This window comes from Scyliorhinus canicula, chromosome 2 (assembly GCF_902713615.1).
Source record: "Scyliorhinus canicula chromosome 2, sScyCan1.1, whole genome shotgun sequence".
Lineage (NCBI taxonomy): Eukaryota > Metazoa > Chordata > Chondrichthyes > Carcharhiniformes > Scyliorhinidae > Scyliorhinus > Scyliorhinus canicula.
In genome coordinates this window covers 139,029,391-139,057,147 of record NC_052147.1, presented here as the reverse complement: position 1 = coordinate 139,057,147, position 27,757 = coordinate 139,029,391, and the positions used below count along the sequence as shown (strand labels likewise).

Sequence of the window (27,757 nt, the reverse complement as noted above, 5' to 3'; positions counted from 1 at the left end):
TGCCCGATTCACGTTGCTACAAATCTGTTGTAAACCTCGTGATGGAAATCCACACTGAGGGGATGATACACCGGGGGGTGCCCACTAACAAGATGACTATGTACTTAAATGAGTTTTCTGAATTTTCTGGATGGGAAACATGGAGCGAAATTCTCCGACCCTCAGCAGGGTCGGAGAATTGCCTGGGGACGCTGAAAATCCCGCCCCCGCCATGGCAGAGATTCTCCGCCACCCGGGAAGTGGCGGTGGTGGGAATCTCGCCACTCCGATCGGAGAGGCCCCTGCGGTGATTCTCCGGCCCGGATGGGCCGAAGTCCCGCCGCTGGGAGGCCTCTCCCGCCGCCGAGGTTTGAACCACCTCTGGAACGGCGGGATCAGCGGCGCGAGCGGGCCCCGGGGTCCTGGGGGGGGGGGGGGGGGCGATCGAACCCCGGGGGGTGCCCCCACGGTGGTCTGGTCCGCGATCGGGGCCCCCCACTCAGACTCCGGGCCAGTGCCCTGGGTGCACTATTTCTTTGCCGCGGCCGCCACGGCCTTCGCCATGGCGGAAGCGGAAGAGAACCCCACGTCGCGCATGCGCCGACCGGCGAAAGCCTTTCGGCCAGCCGCACTGCCAGGGGCGCTGGTTTTTTGCGCCAGTCTTCTGGTGCAAACCGGCCCGACCCCTGAGTGGTTGGCGCTACTCCCCTACGCCGGCACCCTCCGTCACGCCGGGTAGGGGAGAATGCCACCCATGTTATGTCAGTCGCGGGGTGAATCTCGCTTGTGGCTGGCTCCTTGCAGCATTTTGATGTGGGTGCAAATTTCATTTTCTAATCCCATTTTTCAGCACCTGCATGGCATACAAGGGTTTGGGCCAAGTGCTGGAAAATGGGATTAGAATGAATAGGTTCTTGATGGTCAGCACAGACACGATGGGCCGAAGTGTCTCTTTCTGTCCTGTAAAACGCTATGACATAAGTATGGGGTACAAACTCAAAAATGGCCTTTGAAAAGGGTACCAAGAAGATTTACTAGAATGCCAGGGGTGAGGATAGTAAGAAGTCTTACAACACCAGGTTAAAGTCCGACATGTTCATTTCAAACACTAGCTTTCGGAGCACTGCTCCTTCCTCAGGTGAATGGCAGTGCTCTGAAAGCTAGTGTTTGAAACAAACATGTTGGACTTTAACCTGGTGTTGTAAGACTTCTTACTGTGCTCACCCTAGTCCAACGCCGGCACCTCCACATCAGGGGTGAGGATTGAATGGAAGTATTAGAGAAGCTGGGATTGTTCTCCCTCGAGCAGAGAAGATTTAGGGGCATGTTATAGAGAGGTGTCCAAAACGGTGAGGAGTTTTGGTAGAGTAAAAGGGGGAATCACTTTCCACTGGCAGGATGTTCAGTAACCAAAGGACACAGTTTGAAAGTAAATGACCAGGAGAATTTTATTTTATGCACTCAGTGAGATGTTATGGCCTGGAATACACCATGAAAGCAGATTCAATAATTTTCAAAACCAAATTGGATTAAGATGAAGGGGGGGGGGGGGGGGGGGGGAGTGTTTTGCAGTGATTAGGGGGGAAGACGAGTGGAGTGCAACTAATTAGATGACTCTCCCAAATAAACAGAACGTTGCAGGTCAAAGCCCTCCATCCCTCACCTCAAATGTGGGTTAGAAGAGAGCACAGGCCAAAAAATTAAATGAGGTGCTGTAGGCCCAGAATCCCTCAGGCCACAATCACAGTGACTATGCTGGGCTTGAGCCCACTGCTGCCCTCTGTGCCAGAGAATGTGGGAGGGTGCTCCCATAGGTCAGAGCAAGCTGGGCAGTGCCAATGCAGGAAAAGCATTTGGTGTCTGCCAGTCTGATGCCCAGGCTAAGCAATTTTGGGAAAACCAAGGCCCTCCCCTTTATACTGGCAGCAATCTCCGGATTAAAACCAACATGAACAAAATTGGCTGCTTACCTGGCCAGGACCTTAAAATAACATTAACATAGGCCCCTGTAGAAGACAGGACACCTGCACTCGCTCACTCGGGGTGGTGGTCTTAACTTACTACGCTGTGGGTCTGCGTCAGTGGGACTTTAGCTAAGATCTCTCTCACAGATTTAACACATGGACACAAGTGCTAGGCTATGGAATAAGATACCTGTTCAAAGTGATCACAAACTCAAAGCAATCTGGGAGCAATGTGCTTGCCTGGTGCTTTAGTTTAGTGTTCCAGCAACCCCACTCCAGGTTTCAAGAGGTTTTCCCCAAGAAAATGAGGTTCAATAGATAGGGAACACCCATCTGTTTAGTTGACTCTCGGATCACTGATCTTGCAGTTGGCTTTTTGTGTGCTTTTCGTTGTAATTAATACATGGGTAGCCAGTTGTGTTGGACTGAAGTCAACCACAAGGTGAACATAAAAGGTGGATATCATATAAATTCAGGGTGACACAAGTTGTACTATAAGTGGATAGGTATCTGCTTAGTTTGATGCCACGCCTAGTGCACGCTCTGTAACCCTTGCTTTCATCATCTCCCTCTTGCCCAGAGTGGTGCCATGATAATGGCATGAACTACATAATTGGCGAGAAATGGGATCGGCACAGTGAGACTGGCCAAATGCTCAGCTGTACCTGTAAAGGCAACGGAAAGGGAGAGTTCAATTGTGAACCACGTAAGTTGTCCAGTCCACCTCTGAAAGTCCACGAAATGTCGACATTGTTGCACACGTTTTCCTGCTTTTCCACTCTCTTCATCCTTTCCAGACCTTCAGTTCCTCGGATTAGAGAGGCCCATTGAGGTCACATGACTGATTCCATCCCCGTCTCAGCTCACCTGCTGCTGAAACCCTCATCAGCCTTCTTCAGCACGAGACCCATCCATTTGAAGGCATTGCTCTCCCACTTTCTGTTTTTTAATTACTTTATCAAAGTTACAAAGCCAGAGCCCAGATGGTGAACAGGGGCAAACCCCTAATCCAGCTCCTTGCCTGCTCCAAAAAACAATTCAAATTGAATCCAATTCATGGCCCCCACAATAGAGTTATACCAGATCCAGGCATTACACCTGACCTCACGCTCATCCTTGCCAAAAGGCCGAGACGTGATGCTCTCCCACTTTCTATCCCCCGTGAACTTGGCACCATCTAAAATGTTGCTGCCCGTCTCTTACACCAAGTCCTGTTTCCCTACTGACCCTGTGCTCGCTGACCTACACTGGCTTCTGGTCCAGCAATGTCCCAAAGGATGAAATTCCCAATCCCTTTTCTTCAGGTCCAATTGTGACCTCAGACCTATCTCTGTAATCTTTTCCAAACCACCCCCCCCCCCCCCCCCCCCAAAGATATCTGTACCCTTCTAAATTTGTCCTCGTGGATTCACAATTCTTTTTAAATGTATTTTTATTACAAACATGTGTAAAAACAGTAACATATACAATACACTCCACAAACTCACAATCCAGTTTGTACAATTTTTCCCCTTTTTACCCCTTACCCTCCCCCCTCCCCATCCCCCGCAATGAACAGTTCCTCAAACATGGTCATGAACAGCCCCCTCCATGTATCGAAGCCCTCCTCCGATCCCCTCAACTCAAATTTGTGGCTCGACCTGTCCACCCTCGGTTCCATCACGTGATTAAAACCTCCACTCATAATCATTTGTAGGGTACCCAGATGTGGGATCACTCCCAGCAAACGCCTCACAAACCCCAAATCATCCCAATTCGGCACACATAAGTTGACTAGCACCACTGGCGTCTCCTCCAGCTCCCCACTCACTATCACATATCTACCACCCGAGTCCTGTACCTCCCCCACAAACCCTGTTCTTTTGTTCAACAAAATGGCCGCCCCCCGCTACTTTGAGTCAAACCCCGAGTGGAATACCTGTCCCATCCATCTCTTCCTCAAGCTAACCTGAACCTTCACCTGGAGGTCCGTCTCATATAAGATGATCACCTTTGCCTTCAAACTTCTCAAGGTGCGCAAAAACCCAGGACCTCTTAATCGGCCCATTTAACCCCCGGATGTTCTACATCAGAATTCTTACCAGAGGCTTACACCTCCACTCCCCTATACCATCCGCCATCATCCCCCTCTGGCTCTGCTACCTCTAATACCACCCTAAATCGGGCTCATCTAAGATGGCACCCCCCCCCCCCCCCCCCCCCGGTCGTCCATGGCCACACAGTCTCCACTCTGCCATGTCGCAATCCCCCCGCCTCATCTCCCCCCCCCCTCTCCCCACTTGGCCACCTCTCCCGGCCTCGCCAACCTCATCTCCGTCCACCAGCATTACCTGCCAGCGTGGCAGCTCCCGCTCAAAGGCCCCCCCTGCACACCCCAACCACAGGTGGGGGGCGGCTATCCTTTACAAATTTATAACTCCCCAAAAGTACCAAAACATAAACAAACAATTTTTTTAAAAAACCTCCAGCAACATACAACAACCATACCCTCCAATCTTTACAGATGCAGCTCCTCCATCTCACACCAACTCTCAGTTCTCCCCCAGTTTATGGTCCCTTATGAAGTCATTTGCCTTTTCTGGTGTTTCAAAATAGTGACCCACAGTTTCGCCGGATACAACATCCCAAACCGGATCTGCCTTCGGTACAATACCGCCTTGGCCCTGTTGAATTCTGCACTTCTCATCAGCAGCTCCGTACCAATATCCTGATATTTTTGGACACGTTCCCCTCCCATTCACAATCCCGCTTCTCCCTGGCCCACCATAGGATCCTTTCCTTCTCCACAAATTTGTTCATCTGCACAATTGCTGCCCACGGCGGCTCCCTCGCTCCTGGCCTCTGCGCCCTCTCCACCTCTGGGGGCCTTGTCCAGCACTCCCTGCTCCACCAGCCCGGCCAACATCCTTGACACATATTTTGTGGTATTCCTTCTTTCCACATCTCCTGGCAGACCCACAATTTGCAGGTTCTGCCGCCTGGACCTGTTTTTGTGCTCCTCCACCTTCACCCTCAGCAACTTGCATAAGTATCTCAAGACCACCACCTCCAAGGACACGATCTGGTCAGACATCACAGTTACCACCTCCCGTGCCTCAAGGCACCTCTCCATTCGGTCCATCGATCCTTGCATAGGTGCTACTTCTCCCTCTATGGCCTTTGATCAGTCCCCGTGCATCTCCTTCCTTTGCTGGCGAAATTTGTCTTGATGAAGGCCATCAACTGCTCCATCTGGGACTTTCCAACCTGCGCTGACCCTACCCCCTCCACCATCCTCGCAATTGCTGCTGTGCCACAGGTCCACTCCAATTCCATAGCCAGGTTTTTTAAACTGTTTTTGCCGGGTCTGGGAGCCTGTAGATATGCCAACCTCTCCCTCTACACCTTCTGCACCACTTCCCTGCTGGAGCTACCCCACTAATGGGCATAAAATGCCCAAATCAATGCCTTTGAGCCAGAGACGGCCTGTGTGCGACCACTCCATGGCCGCCACTGGAAGTCCCGTGGATTCCCGATTTTAAATTGGTGGCTTTACGTTCATCTATGCAGGCTGCAAACTCTGGAATTCTCTCCCAAAACCCCTCCGACTTTCCATCCGCCTTCAGATCTATTCCTTTAACCAAGCTTTTGGCCATTTGCTGTAATTTCGCCAAATGGGGCTGTGTGTCAAACTTTATTCTGGAATGCTCCGGTGAAACGTCTTGCTATGTTGTTTATATAACACATGCATATACACACACACACACATAAACATTCCATCCCCACTGTCGGCCTCTCTTCTGCAGCTATGTTCACTGCCGGGAAATCCTGGAAAGGGAGCACATGGTGTCTGTTGGCACCGAGACCTTCAGTGCCTGCTGGGCTCCACGGGGACTGGAGTGTGTTGTCGACCCTTTAAATCACATTTCGTTTTGAGTTTCCTTTGCGATTTCATTTACTGTGATGCAGTATCTCTTTAAGGAACTGCATTTTTAATTTCCCCCTCAATTTGATTCAGTTAACCAAAAGAAGCACACCCGTTGCTCATTGCTTGCATAAGCAGGTGGGGCAAATGAAGATTTCCAACACTGAACTGAATGTCACAGACCATGCTAACATATAGTCTGTTCTATCTGCAGATGAAGATACCTGTTACGATGAAGGCAGTGTGTACAACATAGGTGAACAGTGGCAGAAGGAGTACCTTGGTGCCATCTGTACATGCAATTGCTTAGGAGGACAACAGGTAACATTGATAAGGCTGTTATCATGTTCAATGTCTGGGCCATCTAGACATCCAGAGCATGGATGAGACTCATAGCAAAGCCCCAGGAGCCTTAACCCGAACCACAAATGTCTGTATTGAAATTCGTATTGAAATAGCCGTTCAACATATATATTTAGCACAGAGAGCTGGATTGTTTTCACTGGAATCCTAAAACCATTTAAAATAAAACAAGCTATTTGTGGCTGGTATATTTCCTAGTGACCGCATGTCAAAAGTACTTCATTAACTGGGAAGCACTTTGGGATATCCTGTGGTTGTAAAAGGAGAGCCAGTGGCTTGAACCACTGTTGGACCTGATGTTGCAGGGCAGCATTGCACTTCATCTGAGTGCTCCAGATTTCAAACACCGGGAAGTAAGCATTTCCACCAAAATTCCCTCACCCTCAGCCCCTGTATCGATGCAGCTTCTTTCAAGTCCGTGCCTCCACTCTGCCCACCATTTGCCAGGCCGGTAGCCCAAAGCCAATAATGTACAGGCCAGCACACAGCTGAGGGGGGGGGGGGGGTTAAGACTGGCCTGTGACACTAAAGGGTGCAAATCAGTCAAAATTGATTTCAGCTGCCCCATCCTCAATGTTTTGTTTTGCAAACTGGTACTTCTGATTTCCCAAATCCTTTCTAGATCTGCGACCATTCTAAATGAGCTTTGGGGGGGGGGGGGGGGGGGGCCTCATGGACTGGGGGAAGTTTTCTCAGGAGGCAAGGAATCCTCGCCAGTGACACAGCGAATGGGAAAAGTGATCCTCTGAATTCGGAGGATTGTTGCAATTCCCTTCATTCGAAAGGTTTCTGTAAATTGGGAAATTAAGAATCCCTCTGATACACACCCCCTCCCCGTTAGATTTGGAAGTTACACTTGTTTATCCATCACCCAGGTGCTCACCAACCTACCTTGGGCCCCACTCCATCAATATCAGGATTTGAAAATCCTCACAAGGTGCTGAAATCCATCCATGGCCCCATTCTGCTCCGTCTCTGTAGCTTCTTCAAACCAATCGCTGCTTATCCAATTTTAGCCACTTTACAGCTGCCCAAGTTCCATCATCGCACCATTGGTGCCTATGCCTTCGAGTCTTTAAGCTCTGGTGTTCTCCTCCCATTCTCCCTCATGTAGCCAAATTTATTGGCCAACTGTCTCGAAACCTCTTGGCGACTTGGGTGTTAAATTCTGCCTGATGATACTTTGTGAAACAGAATATTTAACCTCATTAAAGCCACCATATAAATGAGAGTTGTTGAAACAACCGGTCAATTTGTTCTTTTTTTAAAAACAGGGTTGGCGCTGCAGCAACTGTCACAAACCTGGGGTTGACACCCTGCCGGGCGGGACTGGTCCTTTATTGCCCGATAATTCTGGCCATTCGCCCAAATACACGAAGGTGAAACATGGATCAAAAGTGAGTACAAATCCAGTCAGCGCACCTGGGACAAACAAAAAGGTTTCCCCCTTTGAACCGTGTTAAACCCGACCTTGAACGTCATGGCACCCGTAATGCCTGCAAATAAAAGGCTACTCTCAGAACGTAAACTGTGGAGGGGGGGGGGGGGATTTGTTGTGAAAAATAACAATTGGTTTTATTAAGTGAAAATGAAATGAAAATCGCTTATTGTCACGAGTAGGCTTCAAGTGAAGTTACTGTGAAAAACCCCTAGTCGCCACATTCCGGCGCCTGTCCGGGGAGGCTGGTACGGGAATCGAACCGTGCTGCTGGCCTGCTTGGTCTGCTTTAAAAGCCAGCGGTTTAAAAGTCCCTAAAGGGCAAGAAACCTGTGCCCTCCCAAACATTGGCCTGTATCTGACTCCCTGTTCCACCCTCAACTCGGATGCTGCTTAGCCTGTGCTTGGTCAGAGGACAGCTGTCAAGGCATTGCCAGCAGTTGAAGAAAACCCACCACAACCTCCCCCTGCTGCAACTAGGCAGTCAGCCACACTTACATCCTGGCAATGTAGCTTTTTATTTAATAGAGACAGTAGACACTATTTAGCCTCCCGGCCCATTAGCATTAACAACAACGAGACAGAAAATAGTGGGGAGGCAGTGTAGGGCGAGTCCATTATTAAAGATGACATCGAGGAGTACTTGGAAGTGCATAACAAAATAGGACTGAGTCAGCATGGCTTCGTCAAGGGGGGTCATGATTGACAAATCTGTTAGAGGCCTTTGAGGAAGGAACAAGGAAGTTAGACAAAGGAGAACCAGTGGACGTGATTTAGTTAGATTTCCGGAAGGCCTTTGACAAGGTGTCGCATGAGAGACTGTTAAATAAGTTAAGAGTCCATGGTGTTAAGGGTAAGATCCTGGCATGGATAGAGGATTGACTGACTGGCAGAGAGTGGGGATCTTTTTCAGGATGGCAGCTGGTGACTAGTGGTGTGCCTCAGGGGCCTGTGCTGGGACCACAACTTTTCACAAGATACATTAATGATCTGGAAGAAGGAATTGAAGGCACTGCTGCTAAGTTTGCAGATGATACAAAGATCTGTCGAGGGGCAGGTAGTATTGAGGAAGAAGGCGGGCTGGAGAAGGACTTGGACAGGCTAGGAGAGTGGGCAAACACGTGGCGGATGGAATACAATGTCGAAAAGTAAAACGTCATGCACTTTGGAAGGAGAAATGAAAACATAGGCTATTTTCTAAATGGGAAGATGCTTAGGAAATCAGAAGCACAAAGGGACTTGGGAGTCATTGTTCACGATTCCCTTAAGGTTAACGTGTAGGTTCAATCAGCAGTTAGGAAGGCAAATGCAATGTTAGCATTCATGTCGAGAGGGCTAGAATACAAGACCAGGGATGTACTTCTGAGGCTGCATAAGGCTCTGGTCAGACCCCATTTGGAGTATTGTGAGCAGTTTTGGGCCCCATATCTAAGGAAGGATGTGCTGGCCTTGGAAAGGGTCCAGAGGTTCACAAGAATGATCCCTGGAATGAAGAGCTTGTTGTATGAGGAACGGTTGAGGACTCTAGGTCTGAGGAGTTTAGAAGGATATGGGGGGGATCTTATCAAAATCTACAGAATACAGCGTGGCCTGGATAGAGTGGACGTGGAGAGGATGTTTCCACTTGTAGGAAAAACTAGAAGCAGAGGACACAATGTCAGACTAAAGGGACGATCCTTTAAAACAGAGATGAGGAATTTCTTCAGCCAGAGGGTGGCGAGACTGTGGAACTCTTTGCCGCAGAAGGCTGTGGAGACCAAATCACTGAGTGTCTTTAAGACAGAGATAGATAGGTTTTTGATCAATAAGGGGATCAGTGTTTATGGGGAAAATGCAGGAGAATGGGGATGAGAAAAATATCAGCCATGATTGAATGGCGGAGCAGACTCGATGGGCCGAGTGGCCTAATTCTGCTCCTATGTCTTATGGGTGGATTGGAGTATTGGGGTAGGAGGAATGCACTGAATGCTGCACTACAATAGCAGCATTTAATCATGAACAGGTTGGGTAAGGTCACCCTCTGAAACACCTTACAGTCAGTTTGACCAGGAGTAAAAACCAATATTCCTCATTATCAAGTAGTTGCACATTAGCCAAATTGCAGGGCGAGCCCAACTCAATACAGTATAGTCATGCACTGAAATTTCAGTTCACTCCACACTAAAGCTGGCTGCTCCAATCCCAAGCCATTCTCTGTGGATCAACTGCTTTTTACTTCAACACGTGCAAATGGTAATGCCTCCCGCCCTCGAACTCATTGGTTAGCATTCTTGTGTTGAGTCAGCAAGTTACCGGTTCAAGCCTGCCTGCAGTTGAGTGAACAATGTAGGCCAAATCAGGAGTGCTGCACTGCCAGAGGTGGAAAACGGGAGGCATCATTTACCCTCTCGGACAGTCCAAAGAAGAACAGGACCCTTCTGGTGTCCAGGCCAATATTTATCCCTCAATCAAGTCTGTTGGACAGTGGGTTTTCTCAAAGTCTTGAGCTGTGGGCCAGGCTGATCGTGGAGGCCACTTTCCCAAATGAAACAAAGCTTAAAATACGATAAGAAGGAGTCATCCAGAAGCTAAACAATAGCTCCCTTCTCTCTCCACAGATGCTGTCAGATTGCTGAGCTTGTCCAGTATTTCTGTTTGTGCTTTAAATACGCTGGTTGACCTATTTCTAGTTGTTGGCACGGTTTCTAACAGCTTGTATTGTCTCCCCACAGTACATCAACTGCCCAATAGAATGCCTGGCCCCTGATCGCGAGTAACCCGCTGGCTGATTTCCTACAAGCTGGAGTAGGGTGGCAGACAGCATGAGCAGAACTGCAGGCAACAGGTTCTTGGAAGAGCTGAGATCATTCATGTTTAGCACCTCCCAGCTTCTGCACTACACTCATTTTCTGCTTGCTCCACCCCCCCCCCCCCCCCCTCCCCCCTCAACCACACAACGAGCATCTCTTCATGGACAACCAAAGACTTTCTCCCATTTTAAAAAAACACACAAAACCCTTGGTTTGGCTTTGAACCCCATGGAGTATAGCAAATTGGAAACACCTCAACCACCCCTCTGAGACCAGGCCCCATATCCTCTATCTGATCACAGCCTACACAACAAAGGATGAAGTGAACGGCACAGCTACTTAATCAAAAAGCACCTCCTACAAATGCTGCAGGACCCTCCGAGTATCTACTGATCATAATGTTGTAATTGTTTAACTGTAACAAGCTGTTATTTATCAAACTCCCTTTTCTCCCTCCCTCCAATGCTGTGTTTATTCTATCTTAAACCTTTTAGACTGTTAACGAGGACCGGCGCCATCCACAGCACTATCTATGTTTGTTGGTGTACGTGCCGTGATCGGTGACTGTTTATGGACGCCGGTGCTTTTTCTAACCATGGAGAGAAAATCCTCGATTGAATAAAAACTTAAAAACAAAAAGGAAAGCTGTGTGGTTCTTCGCACCTTCCCCCCCCCCCCCCCCCCCCCCCCCCACCCCCCGGGCGTTTAGACACGGAGGCCCCTTCAAACAGAACTCAGGCACAGAAGTGGACGATGTTTCGACTTGGTCTAATGCTCTGCCAGGAAAAAGAGCAGGTTCACCGTAACATTCAGAAGGGGACAAGCGACATGGTGACAGTGGTTAGCACTGCTGCCTCATGGCACTGAGGTCCCGGGTTCGATCCCGGCCCCAGATCACTGTCCGTGTGGAGTTAGCAATCTCCCCGTGCTTGTGTAGCTCTCACTCCCACAACCCAAAGATGTGCAGGGTAGGTGAACTGGCCATGCTAAATTGCCCTTAATTGAAAAATAAAACTGGGTACTCTAAATTTATTTAGAAGGGTATTTCGCAGCATCAAGACACGAGGGTGGTAAACGTCAGTATTGCTGCCTCACAGCGCCAGGGATCCAGGTTCAACTCTGGCCGTGGGTGACGATGTGGAGTTTGCATGCTCACCCCGTGTCTGCGTGAGTTTCCTCCCACAGAATGCGCAGGTTAGGTGGATTGGCCATGCATGCCCCTTGGTGTTCAGGGATGTACAGATTAGGTGGGGAAGTGGGTCAATATGGAGTGCTCTTTCGAGGGTCGGTGCAGATTTGGTTGGCCTCCTTCTGCACTGCAGGAATTCTATGATTCTGAGACAGGATGTTTGCACAACAGCGCCACACATTAGTGCTTATGATCCCTCCTCTGACTCACTCAAACCCAAATTTTAAATTTAAAAAATTAAATTTTTTCCAATTAAGGGGCAATTTGGCATGGCCAATCCACCTACACTGCACATCTTTGGGTTGTGGGGGTGAAACCCACGCAGACATGGAGAGAACATATAAACTCCACACGACTGACCCGGAGCTGGAATTAAACCTGGGTTCTCGGTGCTGTGAGGCAGCAGTGCTAAACACAGTGCTGCCCCCACTCAAACCCTAATTAACCAAACTCAATTTTCACATGATTCCGTTTGATACTCCTGTGTGTGTTTGTCCCCCAATGGCTTATTCCCCGTGGTAGAAAGCTCCACCTTTCTCCTCACTGCAAAATAAAATGATTCTTCGCAATCTTCTGGCAGATTTATTAATTGTAGCTTTGGCCCACGGTTTTGAATCTGGAGAAGGGCAGGGGTTCAGAAACAACTTTTAGAAAAACCTGCCTAGGCCCGATGGGCCTCCTTCAGTGCTGCAGGACTCTGATTTTATTTGATTCATTCAGGCTGGGGTGTAGAAAAACGATGCTTGTGATCGGGCCTGCCCCTCCACCAACTCCAGTCGTCCACTTCCACACCAACTGGAGCATTGGAACTTGTCCCTCGCACGGCTTCCCATTCCCATAGTAACCAACGACTCGCTTCCGGCCCACATGGATTTATTTGAAAAGGCAGACACGTTATTACTTGAGCGTGAGGTCAAGCCACCTCACTCTGAACAACTCATTCAAATTACAAAGAAAGTGGTCAGGAGACGCTTAATTTCCAGTCAACCTCACCCAGGTATAACACCAGGTGCAGTGCCTTTCTCTAAAGCACCAACGGATAGCCACCATGGCGTTGGAAGGCACGGCGTGTTCTAGGACCGGGCCGATACCAGAGAGAGGCCCTCTCTAATGGTGGAAGAGCCGCAGGTTGGTGTGGAACAGGGTTATGCCCAGCTGCTCACATGCATCGATCACCACTCGGTCGGCTGCTGATCCAGACGGGGCAGCGATGAAATCAACTCCGCTCTGTGAGGAGGAAAAGAGGAATTTTAACAGTTTATATTCTATAGCTCGGGTGAGACCACTTTTAGTCACTCTGGACACATTTCAGGAAGAATATTTGCCTTGGAAAGAATATTTGCTTTGAAGGTGCAAATTCACGAGCAATACCAGGACTAAGAGTTAAATTTTCAGGACAGGTTTCATTAAGTATAGATGATTAAGAGGTGCTGTAATTGAGCCAGGTTGAGATGATTAAAGTGATATGGGGATGTGGAGAAAACAAAGTTTCTGGTGGGGGGATAACCTTAAAATTAGAACTATATGTCATTCAAGGGGTGGGAAGGAAAGTGCACGTCAGCCATGATTGAGCTGAACAGTAGAAGAGCCACAAAGGGTTGAATGGCCTCCTGTTCATATTCAATTTGTCATTTAACTCCTCCTCCTCATGTCACGTGTCCCACCCACCCAGTGAGACTGTGGCCAGACAAAATGGCCACTGTTCTTGTGGTACCCAACATGGCTGCCTTATCTCAAAAACAGTCACTGCCAATTCAAAATAATTAAATGAATGTAAAGCTCTTTTGAAAGATTTTACATAAATTCAAGCTATTCTGTTCTCTCCTAGCTGATTGTTATAACAGGCATACCCAAATGACAGAATTTACATGGCCATTATATGCCATGATCTGATCAGGCAGATATCAGAAGCAGTCACATGAGAAAGAGTTTTTTTCTGTTGGACATAATTAAACCCAGTCTCTCGATACTCGGGGGTGGAGAGACAATTATTAAATTGGTATGGCAAAAGGCTAATAAATGTTAAATAAGAGCCACAATTTCAGCACAGGAGGCAAACGGTGTCTCCTCTACATCAATGCAGCCTACGCTAATTGCCCCCTGTAAACATGCCGAGTGGCTCAGATGCAGCAGCTGCTTGGCAGAATGAAACATTTTGTCTCTACTCACACCAACCCCTCAGTTTCCAGTGCCAAGTCTTGCCTCATTTCAGATTTTATGGACTTCCATGATTGACTCCCTCGATTTTACGGACTTCCATAATTCACTCCCTCCAAACATTGATCCGTTAAAGCCCCTGGAGCCTTCTCTGCGCAGGGGAGCACGGCGAAGCTTCACATTATCACCCGAGGAGAATTTGGGTCGACTGGGTCTGTATTCACTGGAGTTCAGAAGAATGTAACGTGTAAAATTCTGACAGGGCTGGGGGAGGCCATTGAGATGAGAAACCTCCTCACTCAGTGGGTGGTGAACCAGTGGAAGTCTGTGTCACAAAAGGCTGTGGAGGCCAAATCACTGAAGATATTTAAGGATGAAATAGATTTCTAGATGCCAAATATGTCAAAGGATATGGGAAGAGCACGGGCATATGGTGTTCAGATAGAGAATCAATCATGATCATACTGAATGGCAGAGAGGGCTTGAAGGGCCGAATGACCTACTGCTCCTCCTTTATATTTCTAACCCAGCAATATCTATCCTGCAAATCTCTTGGTGCAACTATATCCTCTGTTGGTAACAAAACCTACCATTCATCTTCTCCATTATTCTCTCCATAATGGGTTGGCCAAAACGGCATACGACCCCACGCCCCCCCCACCACCAATTGTTACGTGACCAACATCTTGTGCTGGTTTATGACACGCTCTCATTGCCTTGAGCCCACGCATGTAGTGTGCTCGAGTCTGACCAGTACACACTGGGCTGCACCTCAATGTAAGGGAGGAGTAGACAAGTTGATAAAAAGTGGCAGTGCTCTTGGACAGATATCCAACCCAACAGTCAGATGCAATTTTTTACAGATGCAGGTCACTTCAGAACCCTCCTCTGAAGGATCCACTAAAGCAGCCATGTGTTAGATTAATGGTCTATTTGTTAGCTGCTACATGTTTGTACATGGTAATCAACTTCGTTCCCCTTTCGGTCTGTCCTGCTCCTCCCAAATGATGAAGAAGTGCAGTGCCAGTATCACCGGTCACCCCTCCAGCCCCCAGACCCAGGGCTAGACAATGAACGTGGGCAGCTATCGGAGCTGGGCCCAATCCTGGTCGCGCTGGGGATTCACAGACAAAGTTTGCATCAAATTCATTTGGGGCTTTCGCAGTCCGCCCTGGGTACGCGACCAACTGCCTCCAGCTATGGTTTAATTCCACACACCCAACCACATTTCCATGGAGACCCAAGCGTACTCGAGGCCTTGGAATTCAGGCCGATCCCAAAGCACACAAGCTTTCACAGGACCACCTCACTCACCCACCTCAGCACAGGCCTGGTGCCTCCCATATTAACCTCACCACACAGCTTGACACCAATCCCCAGCTAACCATCTTGACCTCATGAGTGGCTCCCCGATCCCTGCAGTACCAGGGGGCAGGTCTTCAGACATTTGAAAGCGGTCCAACCACTCAGGTTGACACTGACGGACGCTACTGACCTTCTTGGCACGTTCGACATTGTCACGGAACGGGAAGAAAGCGTCAGAGCTCAGAGCCACAGCGCTCAGCCGGGAGATCCAGTTCTTGCGTTCGGTGTCCAATAGCGGCTCAGGGACCTCCTCGAACATCGCCCGCCACTTGGAAAGTTCCTCCGCCTGGGGTCAGCAAAAAACATTAAACCATCTACCGCAGAGTGGTCCTCAAAAGAAACCAACAGGTTAAGAATTGGGAGAAATTAGGATTAAAATACAAAGTATTTACAAATATATAAAGCAAAAAAGAGTGGCTAAGGTAAATATTGGTCCTTTAGAGGATGAGAAGGGAGTTTTAATAATGGGAGATGAGGAAATGGCTGAGGAACTGAACAGGTTTTTTGGGTCGGTCTTCACAGTGGAAGACACAAATAACATGCCAGTGACTGATAGAAATGAGGCTATGACAGGTGATGACCTTGAGAGGATTGTTATCACTAAGGAGGTAGTGATGGGCAAGCTAATGGGGCTAAAGGTAGACAAGTCTCCTGGCCCTGATGGAATGCATCCCAGAGTGCTAAAAGAGATGGCGAGGGAAATTGCAGATGCACTAGTGATGATTTACCAAAATTCACTAGACTCTGGGGTGGTCCCGGTGGATTGGAAATTAGCAAACGTGACACCATTGTTTAAAAAAGGAGGTAGGCAGAGAGCAGGAAATTATAGGCCAGTGAGCTTAACGTCGGTAGTAGGGAAGATGCTGGAATCTATCATCAAGGAAGAAATAGCGAGGCATCTGGATAGAAATTGTCCCATTGGGCAGATGCAGCATGGGTTCATAAAGGGCAGGTCGTGCCTAAGTAATTTAGTGGAATTTTTTGAGGACATTACCAGTGCAGTGGATAACGGGGAGCCAATGGATGTGGTATATCTGGATTTCCAGAAAGTTTTTGACAAGGTGCCAAACAAAAGGCTGCTGCATAAGATAAAGATGCATGGCATTAAGGGTAAAGTAGTAGCATGGATAGAGGATTGGTTAATTAATAGAAAGCAAAGAGTGGGGATTAATGGGTGCTTCTCTGGTTGGCGATCAGTAGCTAGTGGTTTTCCTCAGGGATCCGTGTTGGGCCCACAATTGTTCACAATCTACATAGATGATTTGGAGTTGGGGACCAAGGGCAATGTGTCCAAGTTTGCAGATGACACAAAGATGAGTGGTAAAGCGAAAAGTGCAGAGGATACAGGAAGTCTGCAGAGGGCTTTGGATAGGTTAAGTGAATGGGCTAGGGTCTGGCAAATGGAATACAATGTTGACAAATGTGTGGTTATCCATTTTGGTAGGAATAACAGCAAACGGGATTATTATTTAAACAAAATATTAAAGCATGCTGCTGTGCAGAGAGACCTGGGTGTGCTAGTGCATAAGTCACAGAAAGTTGGTTTACAGGTGCAACAGGTGATTAAGAAGGCAAATGGAATTTTGTCCTTCATTGCTAGAGGGATGGAGTTTAAGACTAGGGAGATTATGCTGCAATTGTACAAGGTGTTAGTGAGGCCACACCTGGAGTATTGTGTTCAGTTTTGGTCTCCTTACTTGAGAAAGGACGTACTGGCACTGGAGGGTGTGCAGAGGTAATTCACAAGGTTAATCCCAGAACTGAAGGGGTTGGATTATGAGGAGAGGTTGAGTAGACTGGGACTGTACTCGTTGGAATTTAGAAGGATGAGGGGGGATCTTATAGAAACATTTAAAATTATGAAGGGAATAGATAGGGTAGATGCGGGCAGGTTGTTTCCACTGACGGGTGACAGCAGAACTAGGGGGCATAGCCTCAAAATAAGGGGAAGTAGATTTAAGACTGAGTTTAGGAGGAACTTCTTCACCCAAAGGGTTGTGAATCTATGGAATTCCTTGCCCAGTGAAGCAGTTGAGGCTCCTTCATTAAATGTTTTTAAGGTAAAGATAGATAGTTTTTTGAAGAATAAAGGAATTAAGGGTTATGGTGTTCGGGCCGGAAAGTGGAGCTGAGTCCACAAAAGATCAGCCATAATCTCATTGAATGGCGGAGCAGGCTCGAGGGGCCAGATGGCCTACTCCTGCTCCTAGTTCTTACGTTCTAAAATAGGAGTTGTTAGAGGCAGACGTCTGGAGAAATGTTGAGATTCGCAAGCATTTTATAAATGTGACTCGAGGAAACAATGGGGCAGTGGAGGTGGCAACTTGAAAGTGGAGAAGTGGAAAGCTTTGTCAAAGCTTTGACAAAGAGTCATCGGACTCGAAAGGTTAGCTCTTTTCTCTCTCTGCAGATGCTGCCAGACATGCTGAGATTTTCCAGCATTTTTGCTTTCGTGTGTATCGTTCCTCACAATATACTAAAAGAAACGGTGATCCAAGGTGCCCTTCTGGATTTTGGGGTACCCTTGCAACTAATGTCCGTGTGGTTCAAAACACGTGTCAGTAACACCCCTGTCTCAGAGCCAGGGGGTCATGGATTCAAGTCCCACTCCAGAGACCTGAGCATCAAATCTGGGCTGACACTCCAGTGCAGTATGAAAGCAGTAAAGCTCTTTTCACAATATACATTAACGATTTTGAAGAAGGAACTGAAGGCACTGTTGCTAAGTTTGCAGATGATACAAAGGTATGCAGAGGGACAGATAGTTTTGTGAAAGCAGGGGGACTGCAGAAGGACTTGGACAGGCTAGGAGAGTGGGCAAAAGTGTAGAATACAATGTGGAAAAGTGTGAGGTTATGCACTTTGGAAGGATGAATGGAAACATCGACTATTTTCGAAATGGTGTAATGCTTAGGAAATCAGAAGCACAAAGGGACTTGGGAGTCATTGTTCAAGATTCTCTTAAGATTAACGTGCAGGTTCAGTCGGCAGTTAGGAAGGCAAATGCGATGTTAGCATTCATGTCGAGAGGGCTAGAATACAAGACTGGGGATGTGCTTCTGAGGCAGTATAATGCTCTGGTCAGACCCCATTTGGAGTATAGTGAGCAGTTCTGGACCCCGTATTTAAGGAAGGATGTGCTGACCTCGGAAAGGGTCAAGAGGTTCACAAGAATGATGCCTGGAATGTAGAGCTTGTGTGAGGAACGCTGGAGGACTCTGGGTCTGTACTCATTGACTTTATTGAAACTTACAGAATACAGCGTGGCCTGGATAGAGTGGAAGTGGAGAGGATGTTTCCACTTGTAGGAAAAACTAGAACCAGAGGATACAATCTCAGATTAAAGGGAGGATCCTTTAAAACAGAGATGAGGAGGAATTTCTTCAGCTAGAGGATGGTGAATCTGAGGAACACTTTGCCACAGAAGGTTGTGGAGGCCAAATCATTGAGTGTGACAGAGATGATAGGTTCTTGATTAATAAGGGGATCAGGGATTATGAGAAGGCAGATGGGAAAATATCGATGGGCCGAGTGGCCTAATTCTGCTCCTTTGTCTCATGGTCTTTGGGATGCTTGAGGGTGTGAAAGGTGCTATATAAATGCAAGTCACATCTTTCTCAGAGGAGTATAAACACAACCCGATTCACGGGTCGTTTTCCGTTGTGGATTCACATTGGAAAACTGGGAGAGAAACAAACATTTCCATTCAGCGCAATCAACCTCTGTGGTTGAGGTTTGATTCGAACAAGACGAGGTAAGACAAAGTTGAAAACCTCCAATCAGGTCTGGCAAATGAAGACAGGTCACCGATTCATTTCCCTGCATCGCACCAGGGAGACACCGCCAGAGATCTTTCACCGCGCATTTACCTCCATCGTCCCGCCAACGTACTGATCGATAGCATTGGCAATCTCTGCCCGCTTGACGCCTGCTTTAAACTTCATGGCCAGCACCTTGGGATGGTGACGGAGCCACCAATGATTCGTCTTATCGCCGGCTAGTCTGGTGCAGTGAATGCGGGATTGCTGGCCCGCCCCGATACCAACCACCTGAGGGGAGAAAAGCAGCCAAGAGGTAAAGTGTGAGAGCCCATAACCCAAGCCAGCTCAAGGACACATACTAATCTTCACCACCCTTCTAACCTCACCCTCCCATCCCAAAGGTGTTGACATGTGCAGTCTGAACAGTCAGTGGGCCCCCAGTCTCACATACACCAAATATCCACTATTGGGCAACATTATAATAATAATCAATATTGTCACAAGTAGGCTCACATTAACACTGCAATGCCCCTAGTCACCACATTCCAGCCCCTGTTCGGGAACACAAAGGGAGAATTCAGAATGTCCAAATTACCTACCAGCATGTCTTTCGGGACTAGTGGGAGGAAACCGGAGCACCCGGAGGAAATCCACGGTGACACAGGGAGAACGTGCAGACTCCGCACAGTAACCCAGCCGGGAATCGAACCTGGGACCCTGGCACTGTGAAGCCACAGTGCTAACCACTGTGCTACCCATTAATAAACTTCCATTGAGCGGCAACAGACACAAAACAAACCAGGTGACTCCCTCCGCCGCTCTCATTCTTCTCAAGCTGCCAATGCTACAGGGCCCTTCTTGTAATTTAGCACTGGCTGGGCACACGAGGGTAGTCAGGCTAGATCAGGGGTGGGCAAACTACGGCCCATGGGCCGCATGCGGCCCGCCAAAGGTATTTCTGCGGCCCACCAAGTCATAAAAAAAAAAAAAAATTGTTTAAAAAACATTTTTTTTTTAAGGTTAATGGGGGGTTGGGCTGTTGGGTTACTTACTGGTATAGGGTGGATACGTTGACTTGAGTAGGGTGGTCATTGCTTGGCACAACGTCGAGGGCCGAAGGGCCTGTTCTGTGCTGTATTGTTCTATATGAGGCGCCCAGAATCATAACTGGGTGAAGTAATTATTTTACTTAATATACTATGCGGCCCTTTGTGAATTGTGAATTTCTGAATGTGGCCCTTGCACGGAAAAGTTTGCCCACCCCTGGGCTAGATACAGATCGTGAGCAAATCTCTGGAACTCAATGACGGCGACGAGAGGTCAGGTGGAGTGTTTTAATGCTGCAGGCAAAGGTTTTGATTTTACCTTGGATGGGGTTGTTCAATCAAATCAGGACTGGCTAGGGGGTGGGAGAACTACACAGGGGTCTCAGCCTGCCCCTTGGCCATTTTAATCCCTGGGCCTCATTTCAAGTGCCAGCTTTAGTTCAAATAGTTGCATTTCCCCCCTCGGAGTCAAAAGGACCAGGAGTCTAATCAAGAGCCCCAGGTGTATTCTGTCTTCCCTCTTCCCCCACTCCGCCCCCAATAACTCACCACCTCCCCCCAGACTGCCCCGACCTTCCCCCACCTGGGGGCCATGGGCGGGGGAGGGGGTTGGGCAGCAGCGATCACTGATCAGTGTCCTGCCGCTTGGATGACCTGTGACCCCAGAGGTCAGGAGAAGCAGCAGTACCCTAGATTTCTCCAGCGGTTTCCCCAAAAAGGGTGCAATTGCACTTGACGACAAAAAGGGAATTAGAAATGGGCTCGCAGAGTGGTGGGGGGGGGGGGGGGGGGGGTAAGAGAGGAGGAGAGCAGGGAGGCAGGAGGAGGAGAGCAGGGAGGAGGTGGGAAAGTGCAAGGATCTGGGGCTCAGAGACTGGAATGCGTGAGCAGCTGTGGACTGGTAAGGGTGTATAGGTGAAGAGGGGTTCAGTGTTCGAGGAGTGCGGGCCACCGGGAGGGGCCCACATTGGGAAAACAATATGTAAATTCTGAAGTCTCCTGGTGAGGAGAGCTTGTGGACAGCAGCAGGAAGGGATGGTAAATGGGCGAGTGGAACCTAGTCAGAGCAATGGGAGGCTCGGGTCCTTGGGGGAGGGGGGGGTGAATGCGTCGGGAGCAATTGGGAAATATGGGTTCATGAGGGCGAGTGCGCGGAGGGCATTGGGAGGTTTGGGTCTATGGTTGTGTGAGAGTGTAGGGGCTCGTAGTTGGGGGGGGGGGGGGGGTTCACAGTTGTTGGGGTGAGGGACTTGCTGATAGTACGGCTGTGTGGGTTTGGATGGATTGAGCTCTGTCAGAGGGGTAAACGCTCAAGATGATGACCGAGGTCTGAGCAGCAGTTAGGGTAGCAGGTTTCAGGTTGGACGTCACCCAGGAGGAGGGCGGAGGTGAAACACACTCACCGGCCTCGCGCAGCTTCAGACTCACCTGGCCATCCTTTGCATAGCATACAGAGTTAGACTGTGTGTACTTCACAGCAATACTGGCTACAATCAGGTCACGGACAGCAGATTCCGGCAGCTGGGGAGACAGAGAGTGAGAATGAGTGAGTGAGAGAGAAGACAATCACTAAAATATCCCGAGAATAGCAATTGAAAGATCTTCCTTCTAAAATAATGACAGCAGGGCTCCAAGTAGCCAACGATCTGGAGGATGTTATGGGGAAGGAAATTTTGAACTGAGCTGTGGAAGCTGATGTAGGTGATGAATATTAGGGAGGGAGAGGCAGAGGACGAGAGATACTGCCATAGACTTGGGTATGGAACGGCATCATTTTTTCTGGCTTGCGACAGAAGCATTGATTTTTGCTGGGCCTCTGGCCAGGACAGGTTGACAGGAGGTCCCATAAGGATCTCAGCACGAGGCCCACCCAGTGGCTATTTTAAATATTTGACGAGTCTTTCCTTCACAGAACTGCCACCATGGATCGCAGGGCCAATGGGTGAGTGGGAAATCTAGGTGGGCGCCCTCCGGATGTCATGGAAACGGTTATCAGCATAACGTCAGGGTAAGGGCTGAGGCAGCGGATAGCTGATACCAGTGCTGACAGGGAGAGGAGGAGATGCCCAGGGAGTCACTGTGGGACCTGCGACCGGAGAGCACATCAAATTGTAGAGCTGATCTGGGCACCCAGCTGTAGCTCAGCACTGAGCAGCCTCTGCCATTTAATTAAACCTCACACCGCAACATTAACAATGTCCTCAGGCCACTAATGTCAATTAGGACCCCACCTACCTGAAGCAGGAGCTGACTGAAAGGTGAGATGGCGTTGGAGACGGATCCTAGGCCGTTTAGTGGACTTGGCCTAATTTTAACCTCTCACTGGCAGAATTCTTGCTCAGAAGGCTAAAATTGAGGCCTAATTGTGCAGCGGAGAAATATTATACAACCAGTTTTCAACCTCAAATGACAGGTGATGCCTGTATTTGTTGGCAATCAGATTTAGCTGCTTCAATAACAATATCCTGCTCCATTAACAGCGTCCAGTAGCAGCGTGGTTTTGGCCTCTGTTTTGACACGTTTAAAAAATAATAATAATAAATAATAATAATAATAAAAAGTACCCAATTCTTTTTATCCAATTACGGGGCAAGAGAGGCTGGTTTAGCACACTGGGCTAAATAGCTGGCTTGTAATGCAGAACAAGGCAGCGGCGCGGGTTCAATTCCCGTACCAGCCTCCCCGAACAGGTGCCGAAGCGTGACGACTAGGGGCTTGTCACAGTAACATCATTGAAGCCTACTTGTGACAATAAGCGATTATTATTATTATCTAGCGTGGCCAATTCACCTACCCTGCACATCAATTTTGAGTCGTGGGTGTGAGACCCACGCAAACATGGGGAGAACATGCAACCTCCACATGGACGGTGATCCGGGGTTGGGATCGAACCCGGGTCGTCGACACTGTGAGGCAGCAGTGCTAACCAGTGCACAACTGTGCTGCCCTTCTGTTTTGACACTTAACACACTCAAGACACGCACACATTCCTAGCAACCAAAGGGGGCAGCCTTCACACACTGCGGAGTATTAAGGGAGTACTGCACTGTCAGAGGTGCAGTCTTTCAGATAAGACGTTCAACCAAGGTTGCGTGTCCCCACTCAGGTGGGTGTGGAAAAACAAACGTGTATTCGATAATCTAGAGGAAACCCATTCTAATCTCTTACATCTTTGAACGAAGTGACCTGGTTTTTGAACAATGACCGATTAATAAGTGCACTGTTCCTCTTCTGGGCCAAATGCAATCCAAAAATGGTCCGCGTTTCAAGCTCATCTGGTTCGTACTCCGGGTCCATCTGCAGGAAAAGCAGCAATTTTAAAATCTGGAGTCAAAGGCCTCACCCCACACACAATGCCCCCAACCCCAAATCCGAACAGAGCTCAGACACGGACAATAGAGAGCGTTGAGACACAGGCCGAGTGGAGCTGGGCATCTAGTCCACCAGCGGCAGATGTATCTCTGTTGGCCCAAAGTGATCGAGCCACTACAATCAGTCTCCAATAATCCCTAATATCCTCACCCATGTCGATCCCTCCAGTAAAACTAGTCAGGCTGGACATCACATTGCTGTGAGTGGGATTTAGCCCTGCATAAACTGGCCCGGGTTTGGAGAGTTCAGAGGTCACAAAAGGCAATACAGAAATCTCAATCCAGTCCCTCTTTGAGGGAACGTGGCTGGGAAGCACCCAAACCCACAGGTTGAGTTGAGGGGAAAAAGGCCTTCTGCCCACATTACAGCAACTCCGTGCCAGCCAGTAACTTGTGGATATAAATTAGGAGTAAACGGCAAACAACTTTATCAGCAATTAGAATTTTAAGCTGATCTTTGACCTTTGCCAACAGATTTCACACATTTCAGGCATTAGTGAAATCGAGGTCAGCCCAGTAGAACATGGGGAGCGAGGGGAGATTGATCCACTTACCCGAAGGACACAATAGTTTCCATTTTTCTTTTTAGACAAGATTTCCAAGGCCTCTTGTTTGTAACCCGGGGCGATAATCCCATCAGACACCTGGAATTCAGTAGTTTCAGTTTAGTACAGGCTCACCCAACCTTTCCACTCGAGGGCGTATTTACAAATGTTTCTCCTCAAGGGGCCAAAAAACAAATTTGTTGAGAGAAGCTTTGGCATGACAATTAACTGAACTCCAAAAAAAAGTTGCTTTAGTCAAGAAACAATTCCTGAGCAAAAGTCCTACAATGTCACAGCAATAAGTTAACTCACAAAAAGTAATAAAAATTGCTAGATAATGGCAGCAATTAGCACTGCTGCCTCACAGCGCCAGGGACCTGGGCTCCATTCTAGCCTCGGGCGAGTGCCTGCGTATAGTTTGTACTTGCTCCGTCACTGCGTGGGTGTCCTCCAGTTTGCTCCCACAGTTCAAAGATGTGCAGATTAGATGGAGGTACGGGTATAGGAATAGGAAATGAGCGCTCGCCCCCACCCGTTCACTCTCCCCTACTCTAACCCCACCCTCCCATTCACTCTCCTGCACTCAAACCTCACTCTGCCCCACTCGAACCCCACCCATTCACTCACTCTCTCCTACACTCGCCCCCACCTGTTCACTCACTCCCCCACTCGTTCACTCACTCCCCCCCACTCAAACCCTACCCTCTCACTCACTCTCCTGCACTCAAACCTCACTCTCCCGCACTCGAACCCCACACGTTGACTCTCCCCCACTCGTTCACTCACTCTCCCCCACTCTAACGCCACCCTCCCATTCACTCTCCCCCACTCGAACCTCACTCTCCCCCACTCGAACCCCACCCTCTTTCACTCTCCCGCCTCCCATTCGCTACCCCCCCACTCAAACCCCACCCCCCACTCACTCACTCGACCCCACCCCCTCACTCACCCACACTCAACCCCACCCCCTCACTCACCCACACTCAACCCCACCCCCTCACTCACCCACACTCAACCCCACCCCCTCACTCACTCTCTCCCGCACTGAATATCACAAGTGCCCTCAGCACTCTCCCCAATGCCGGTGTTCACTCTGCTCCTGCAATCAAATGTGGGAGTGAAGTGGCCCATGATTGGAACAGTGGCTCAATGCAGAATCTTACATTGAAACTCACCTCTTTGACAGAAGTTTTGAGAACTGGCCCAGGGGGCCACCGAGAGGGGCTTCGCGAGCCAGGCCATAATATAGACCAGCCCGGTATAGTAGCAGTACACCCACACGTCACGGCCTACACACTCGGGAGTCACTGAAATGTCGACAGTTCCAATGATTGTCTCAAGGAACGTTTCCTCCCCTTCCTCCTCCCAACCCCCAATTTTCCCCACACTTGCCTAAAGTTGAACTAGTCTCCAAGAATAAAGCTCACTCTTTCATTTCCGTCATCCCATTTTTAAACCATGAACCCAGTTTCCAAAGAATGGCATTTTTTGCTCTTGATCTGCATTCCCACCAAAGGATTCCTCATGTTGTCAGCTGCCACAAAGTGGGTAATTCTGTCATCTCGGAGTTGTGTTGTTCCTCGTGTCTTAATAAAGCTCGCAGTCTCAAGTGTGGAGAAGATGCTTTATTGTGGGTTCGTTCAGTTTCCAGAGCTCGACCTAGAACTACCTTCCAGTGCTAACTACCAGCTTTGCTTGCTGTGTGTCCTGCTTACCAGCCCCCCTGCTGTGAAGAGTGTCCCCTCACTTCCTGTCCTGATCTATTTATATGGCTCTCCCGTGCTCCCTCTAGTGGTCGCTCAGTTGTGTTGCATCTGGTTAACTTGTGATCACCACATCCCCCTTTTTCTCTTAACATATTTTCTGAACATCGTTAAAGAAAATTGTACATCCTGTCCCAGTGTATTTATAGCTCTCCCGCTCGTGTTTTCTCTGTTGTTTTTTTTTTGATCTGGTCAATCTACGATCACCACATCCCCCTTTTTCTCATTACATAGTTTCTGTACATCATTAAAGAAATTTTATACAAAACAGTAACTTATGATATGCGTATCTATACAAGTGATGATGCTATTGCCTTAGTTAACAAAGCCAATGTATTTATATGTCCAATCTTAATAAAAACATTTATGAGTCCAAACTTGATGAATTTGTTCAGAGCTTTTGTTTTTTCTTTTTGTTGTTGATGACGTGGTGATATTGATATTGCAAGTCCGCTGTGAATGTTGTTGGTGTTCCTTGTTATCTTAAGTACCCAATGCGTCATCCCGAGGTGTCTGCATGGTCACATCACTGATGTTGACTGGCATGGACTTTTTTCTGTGCTTGTGGTGTTGATTTATTGTCTCATCCGCCTTGGATGCTGGTGTGCTTTGCCATTGTGTACAAGTCGTTGTTTCATTGCTGTTGTTTCTGTCGTTCCTGTTTTTGTTGTTTCCGTTGCCGTACTTGTCGCTGTTTTTGTCGTTTCCGTCTTTGTTGTTGTCGCTATCTTTGCTCCTGACTTTGTTGTGTTTGTTGCCATTCTTGTTGTTTCTGTCTCTGTCGTTGTCGCTATCTTTGTTCCTGACTTTGTTGTGTTTGTTGCCATTCTTGTTGTTTCTGTCTCTGTCGTTGTCGCTATCTTTGTTCCTGACTTTGTTGTGTTTGTTGCCATTCTTGTTGTTTCTGCCTCTGTCGTTGTCGCTATCTTTGTGCCTGACGTTGTTGTTTGTCTTGTTGCGCTTCATGTTGCTTTTATTCTTGCTGTTGTCGTTCTCGTTTCTGCTGTGCTTCTTGCTATTGTTGTTTGTCTTGTCGCGCTTCATGTTGCTTTTCTTCTTGCTGTTGTCGTTCTCGTTTCTGCTGTGCTTCTTGCTATTGTTGTTGGTCTTGTCGCGCTTCATGTTGTTTTTGTTCTTGCTGTGTTTCTTTTGACTTTTGTTTTTTCTTGTTATACTCTATGAGTGTCCCGAGTGGATAATTTGAGTCATTGAGCATTCCGTCTCGCGAGTGGTGCGAATGATCTGATGTTGCATCGGTGCAGGTGACATCAATCAGTTGTGGAGAATTGGATTCCGCATCTTTGCTTTCTTGGTGCTCGTCTTCCGGAGTCAAAGTCTTCTCGATTACATTGGACGCGGTGTCTGTGGACTCTCGGCGCTCCTCTTCTGGAGTCCAAATCTGCATGATTTCAGTTGACGTGGTCTCTCTAGACTCTTGGTGCTCCGCTTCTGGAGTTAAAATCTTCATGATTTCTGTTGATGTTATCTCACTGGACTCCAGGTGCTCCTGTTCTGGAGTCAAAATCTGCATGGTTTCTTTTTGTTTGATGTCTCTGGACTCCAGGTGCTCCTCTTCTGGAGTCAGAATCTGCATGGTTTCTTTTGGCGTTGTCTCTCTGGGCTCCAGGTGCTCCTCTTCTGGAGTCAAAATCTGCATGTTTTCTTTCGGCATCGTCTCTCTGGACTGTTGGGTGGCCCGACTCTGTGCTTCTGTACAGACAAGCTGAGAACTGTCAGTCTCACTGTGATCCTGTACGTCGAGTGCGAGCACCTTGTCACTGTTTTCGCTCTGTGCTTCGGTACAGACAAGCTGAGAACTGTCAGTCTCACTGTGATCCTGTACGTTGAGTGTGATCACCTTGTCACTGTCTTCGCATGCAGTGGGCAGAGGTGCATTGTCTTCTTCTTGTTCCTGTGAGCGTGTTGGACTTTCATAGTCCGCTCTTTCTTCTTGTTCCTGTGAGCGTGTTGGTAGACTTTCATAGTCTGCTTGCGGTTGCTCAGGTACAGCGGGTTTACCTTCATGGTCTTGTTCATGCTTGGTGTCCGCCCGGGAGTGTTTGCTTGCATCCCTGTTGGCGTCTTTCATCACTCGCACTGTGGAGCCTGTCATCGCTCGCTCC

General features: G+C 48.4%; 2 protein-coding genes across 4 annotated transcripts in view; one reads left to right on the top strand and one right to left on the bottom strand.

Moving 5' to 3' along the window:
* The window catches only part of LOC119958607 (fibronectin-like), a 136,352-nt gene extending 125,276 nt beyond the window's left edge, over window positions 1-11,076 (top strand). For all 3 annotated transcript variants that reach the window (XM_038787098.1, XM_038787090.1, XM_038787106.1), the window contains 4 exons: window positions 2,524-2,649; window positions 6,062-6,168; window positions 7,485-7,607; window positions 10,360-11,076. In XM_038787098.1, the coding sequence (XP_038643026.1) occupies window positions 2,524-2,649; window positions 6,062-6,168; window positions 7,485-7,607; window positions 10,360-10,404 (401 nt within the window). In that variant the 3' untranslated portion in view covers window positions 10,405-11,076. The remainder of the gene's footprint in view (window positions 1-2,523; window positions 2,650-6,061; window positions 6,169-7,484; window positions 7,608-10,359) is intronic.
* Window positions 11,077-12,482: 1,406 nt separating this feature from the next.
* atic (5-aminoimidazole-4-carboxamide ribonucleotide formyltransferase/IMP cyclohydrolase) overlaps window positions 12,483-27,757 on the bottom strand; it is a 52,159-nt gene continuing 36,884 nt past the window's right edge. Inside the window, exons 11-16 of the mRNA XM_038787079.1 lie at window positions 23,881-23,970; window positions 23,124-23,252; window positions 21,384-21,476; window positions 19,018-19,197; window positions 15,279-15,434; window positions 12,483-12,853 (exon numbers count right to left, since the gene is read on the bottom strand). Coding sequence (XP_038643007.1) covers window positions 12,734-12,853; window positions 15,279-15,434; window positions 19,018-19,197; window positions 21,384-21,476; window positions 23,124-23,252; window positions 23,881-23,970 — 768 coding nt within the window. The 3' untranslated portion in view covers window positions 12,483-12,733. The remainder of the gene's footprint in view (window positions 12,854-15,278; window positions 15,435-19,017; window positions 19,198-21,383; window positions 21,477-23,123; window positions 23,253-23,880; window positions 23,971-27,757) is intronic.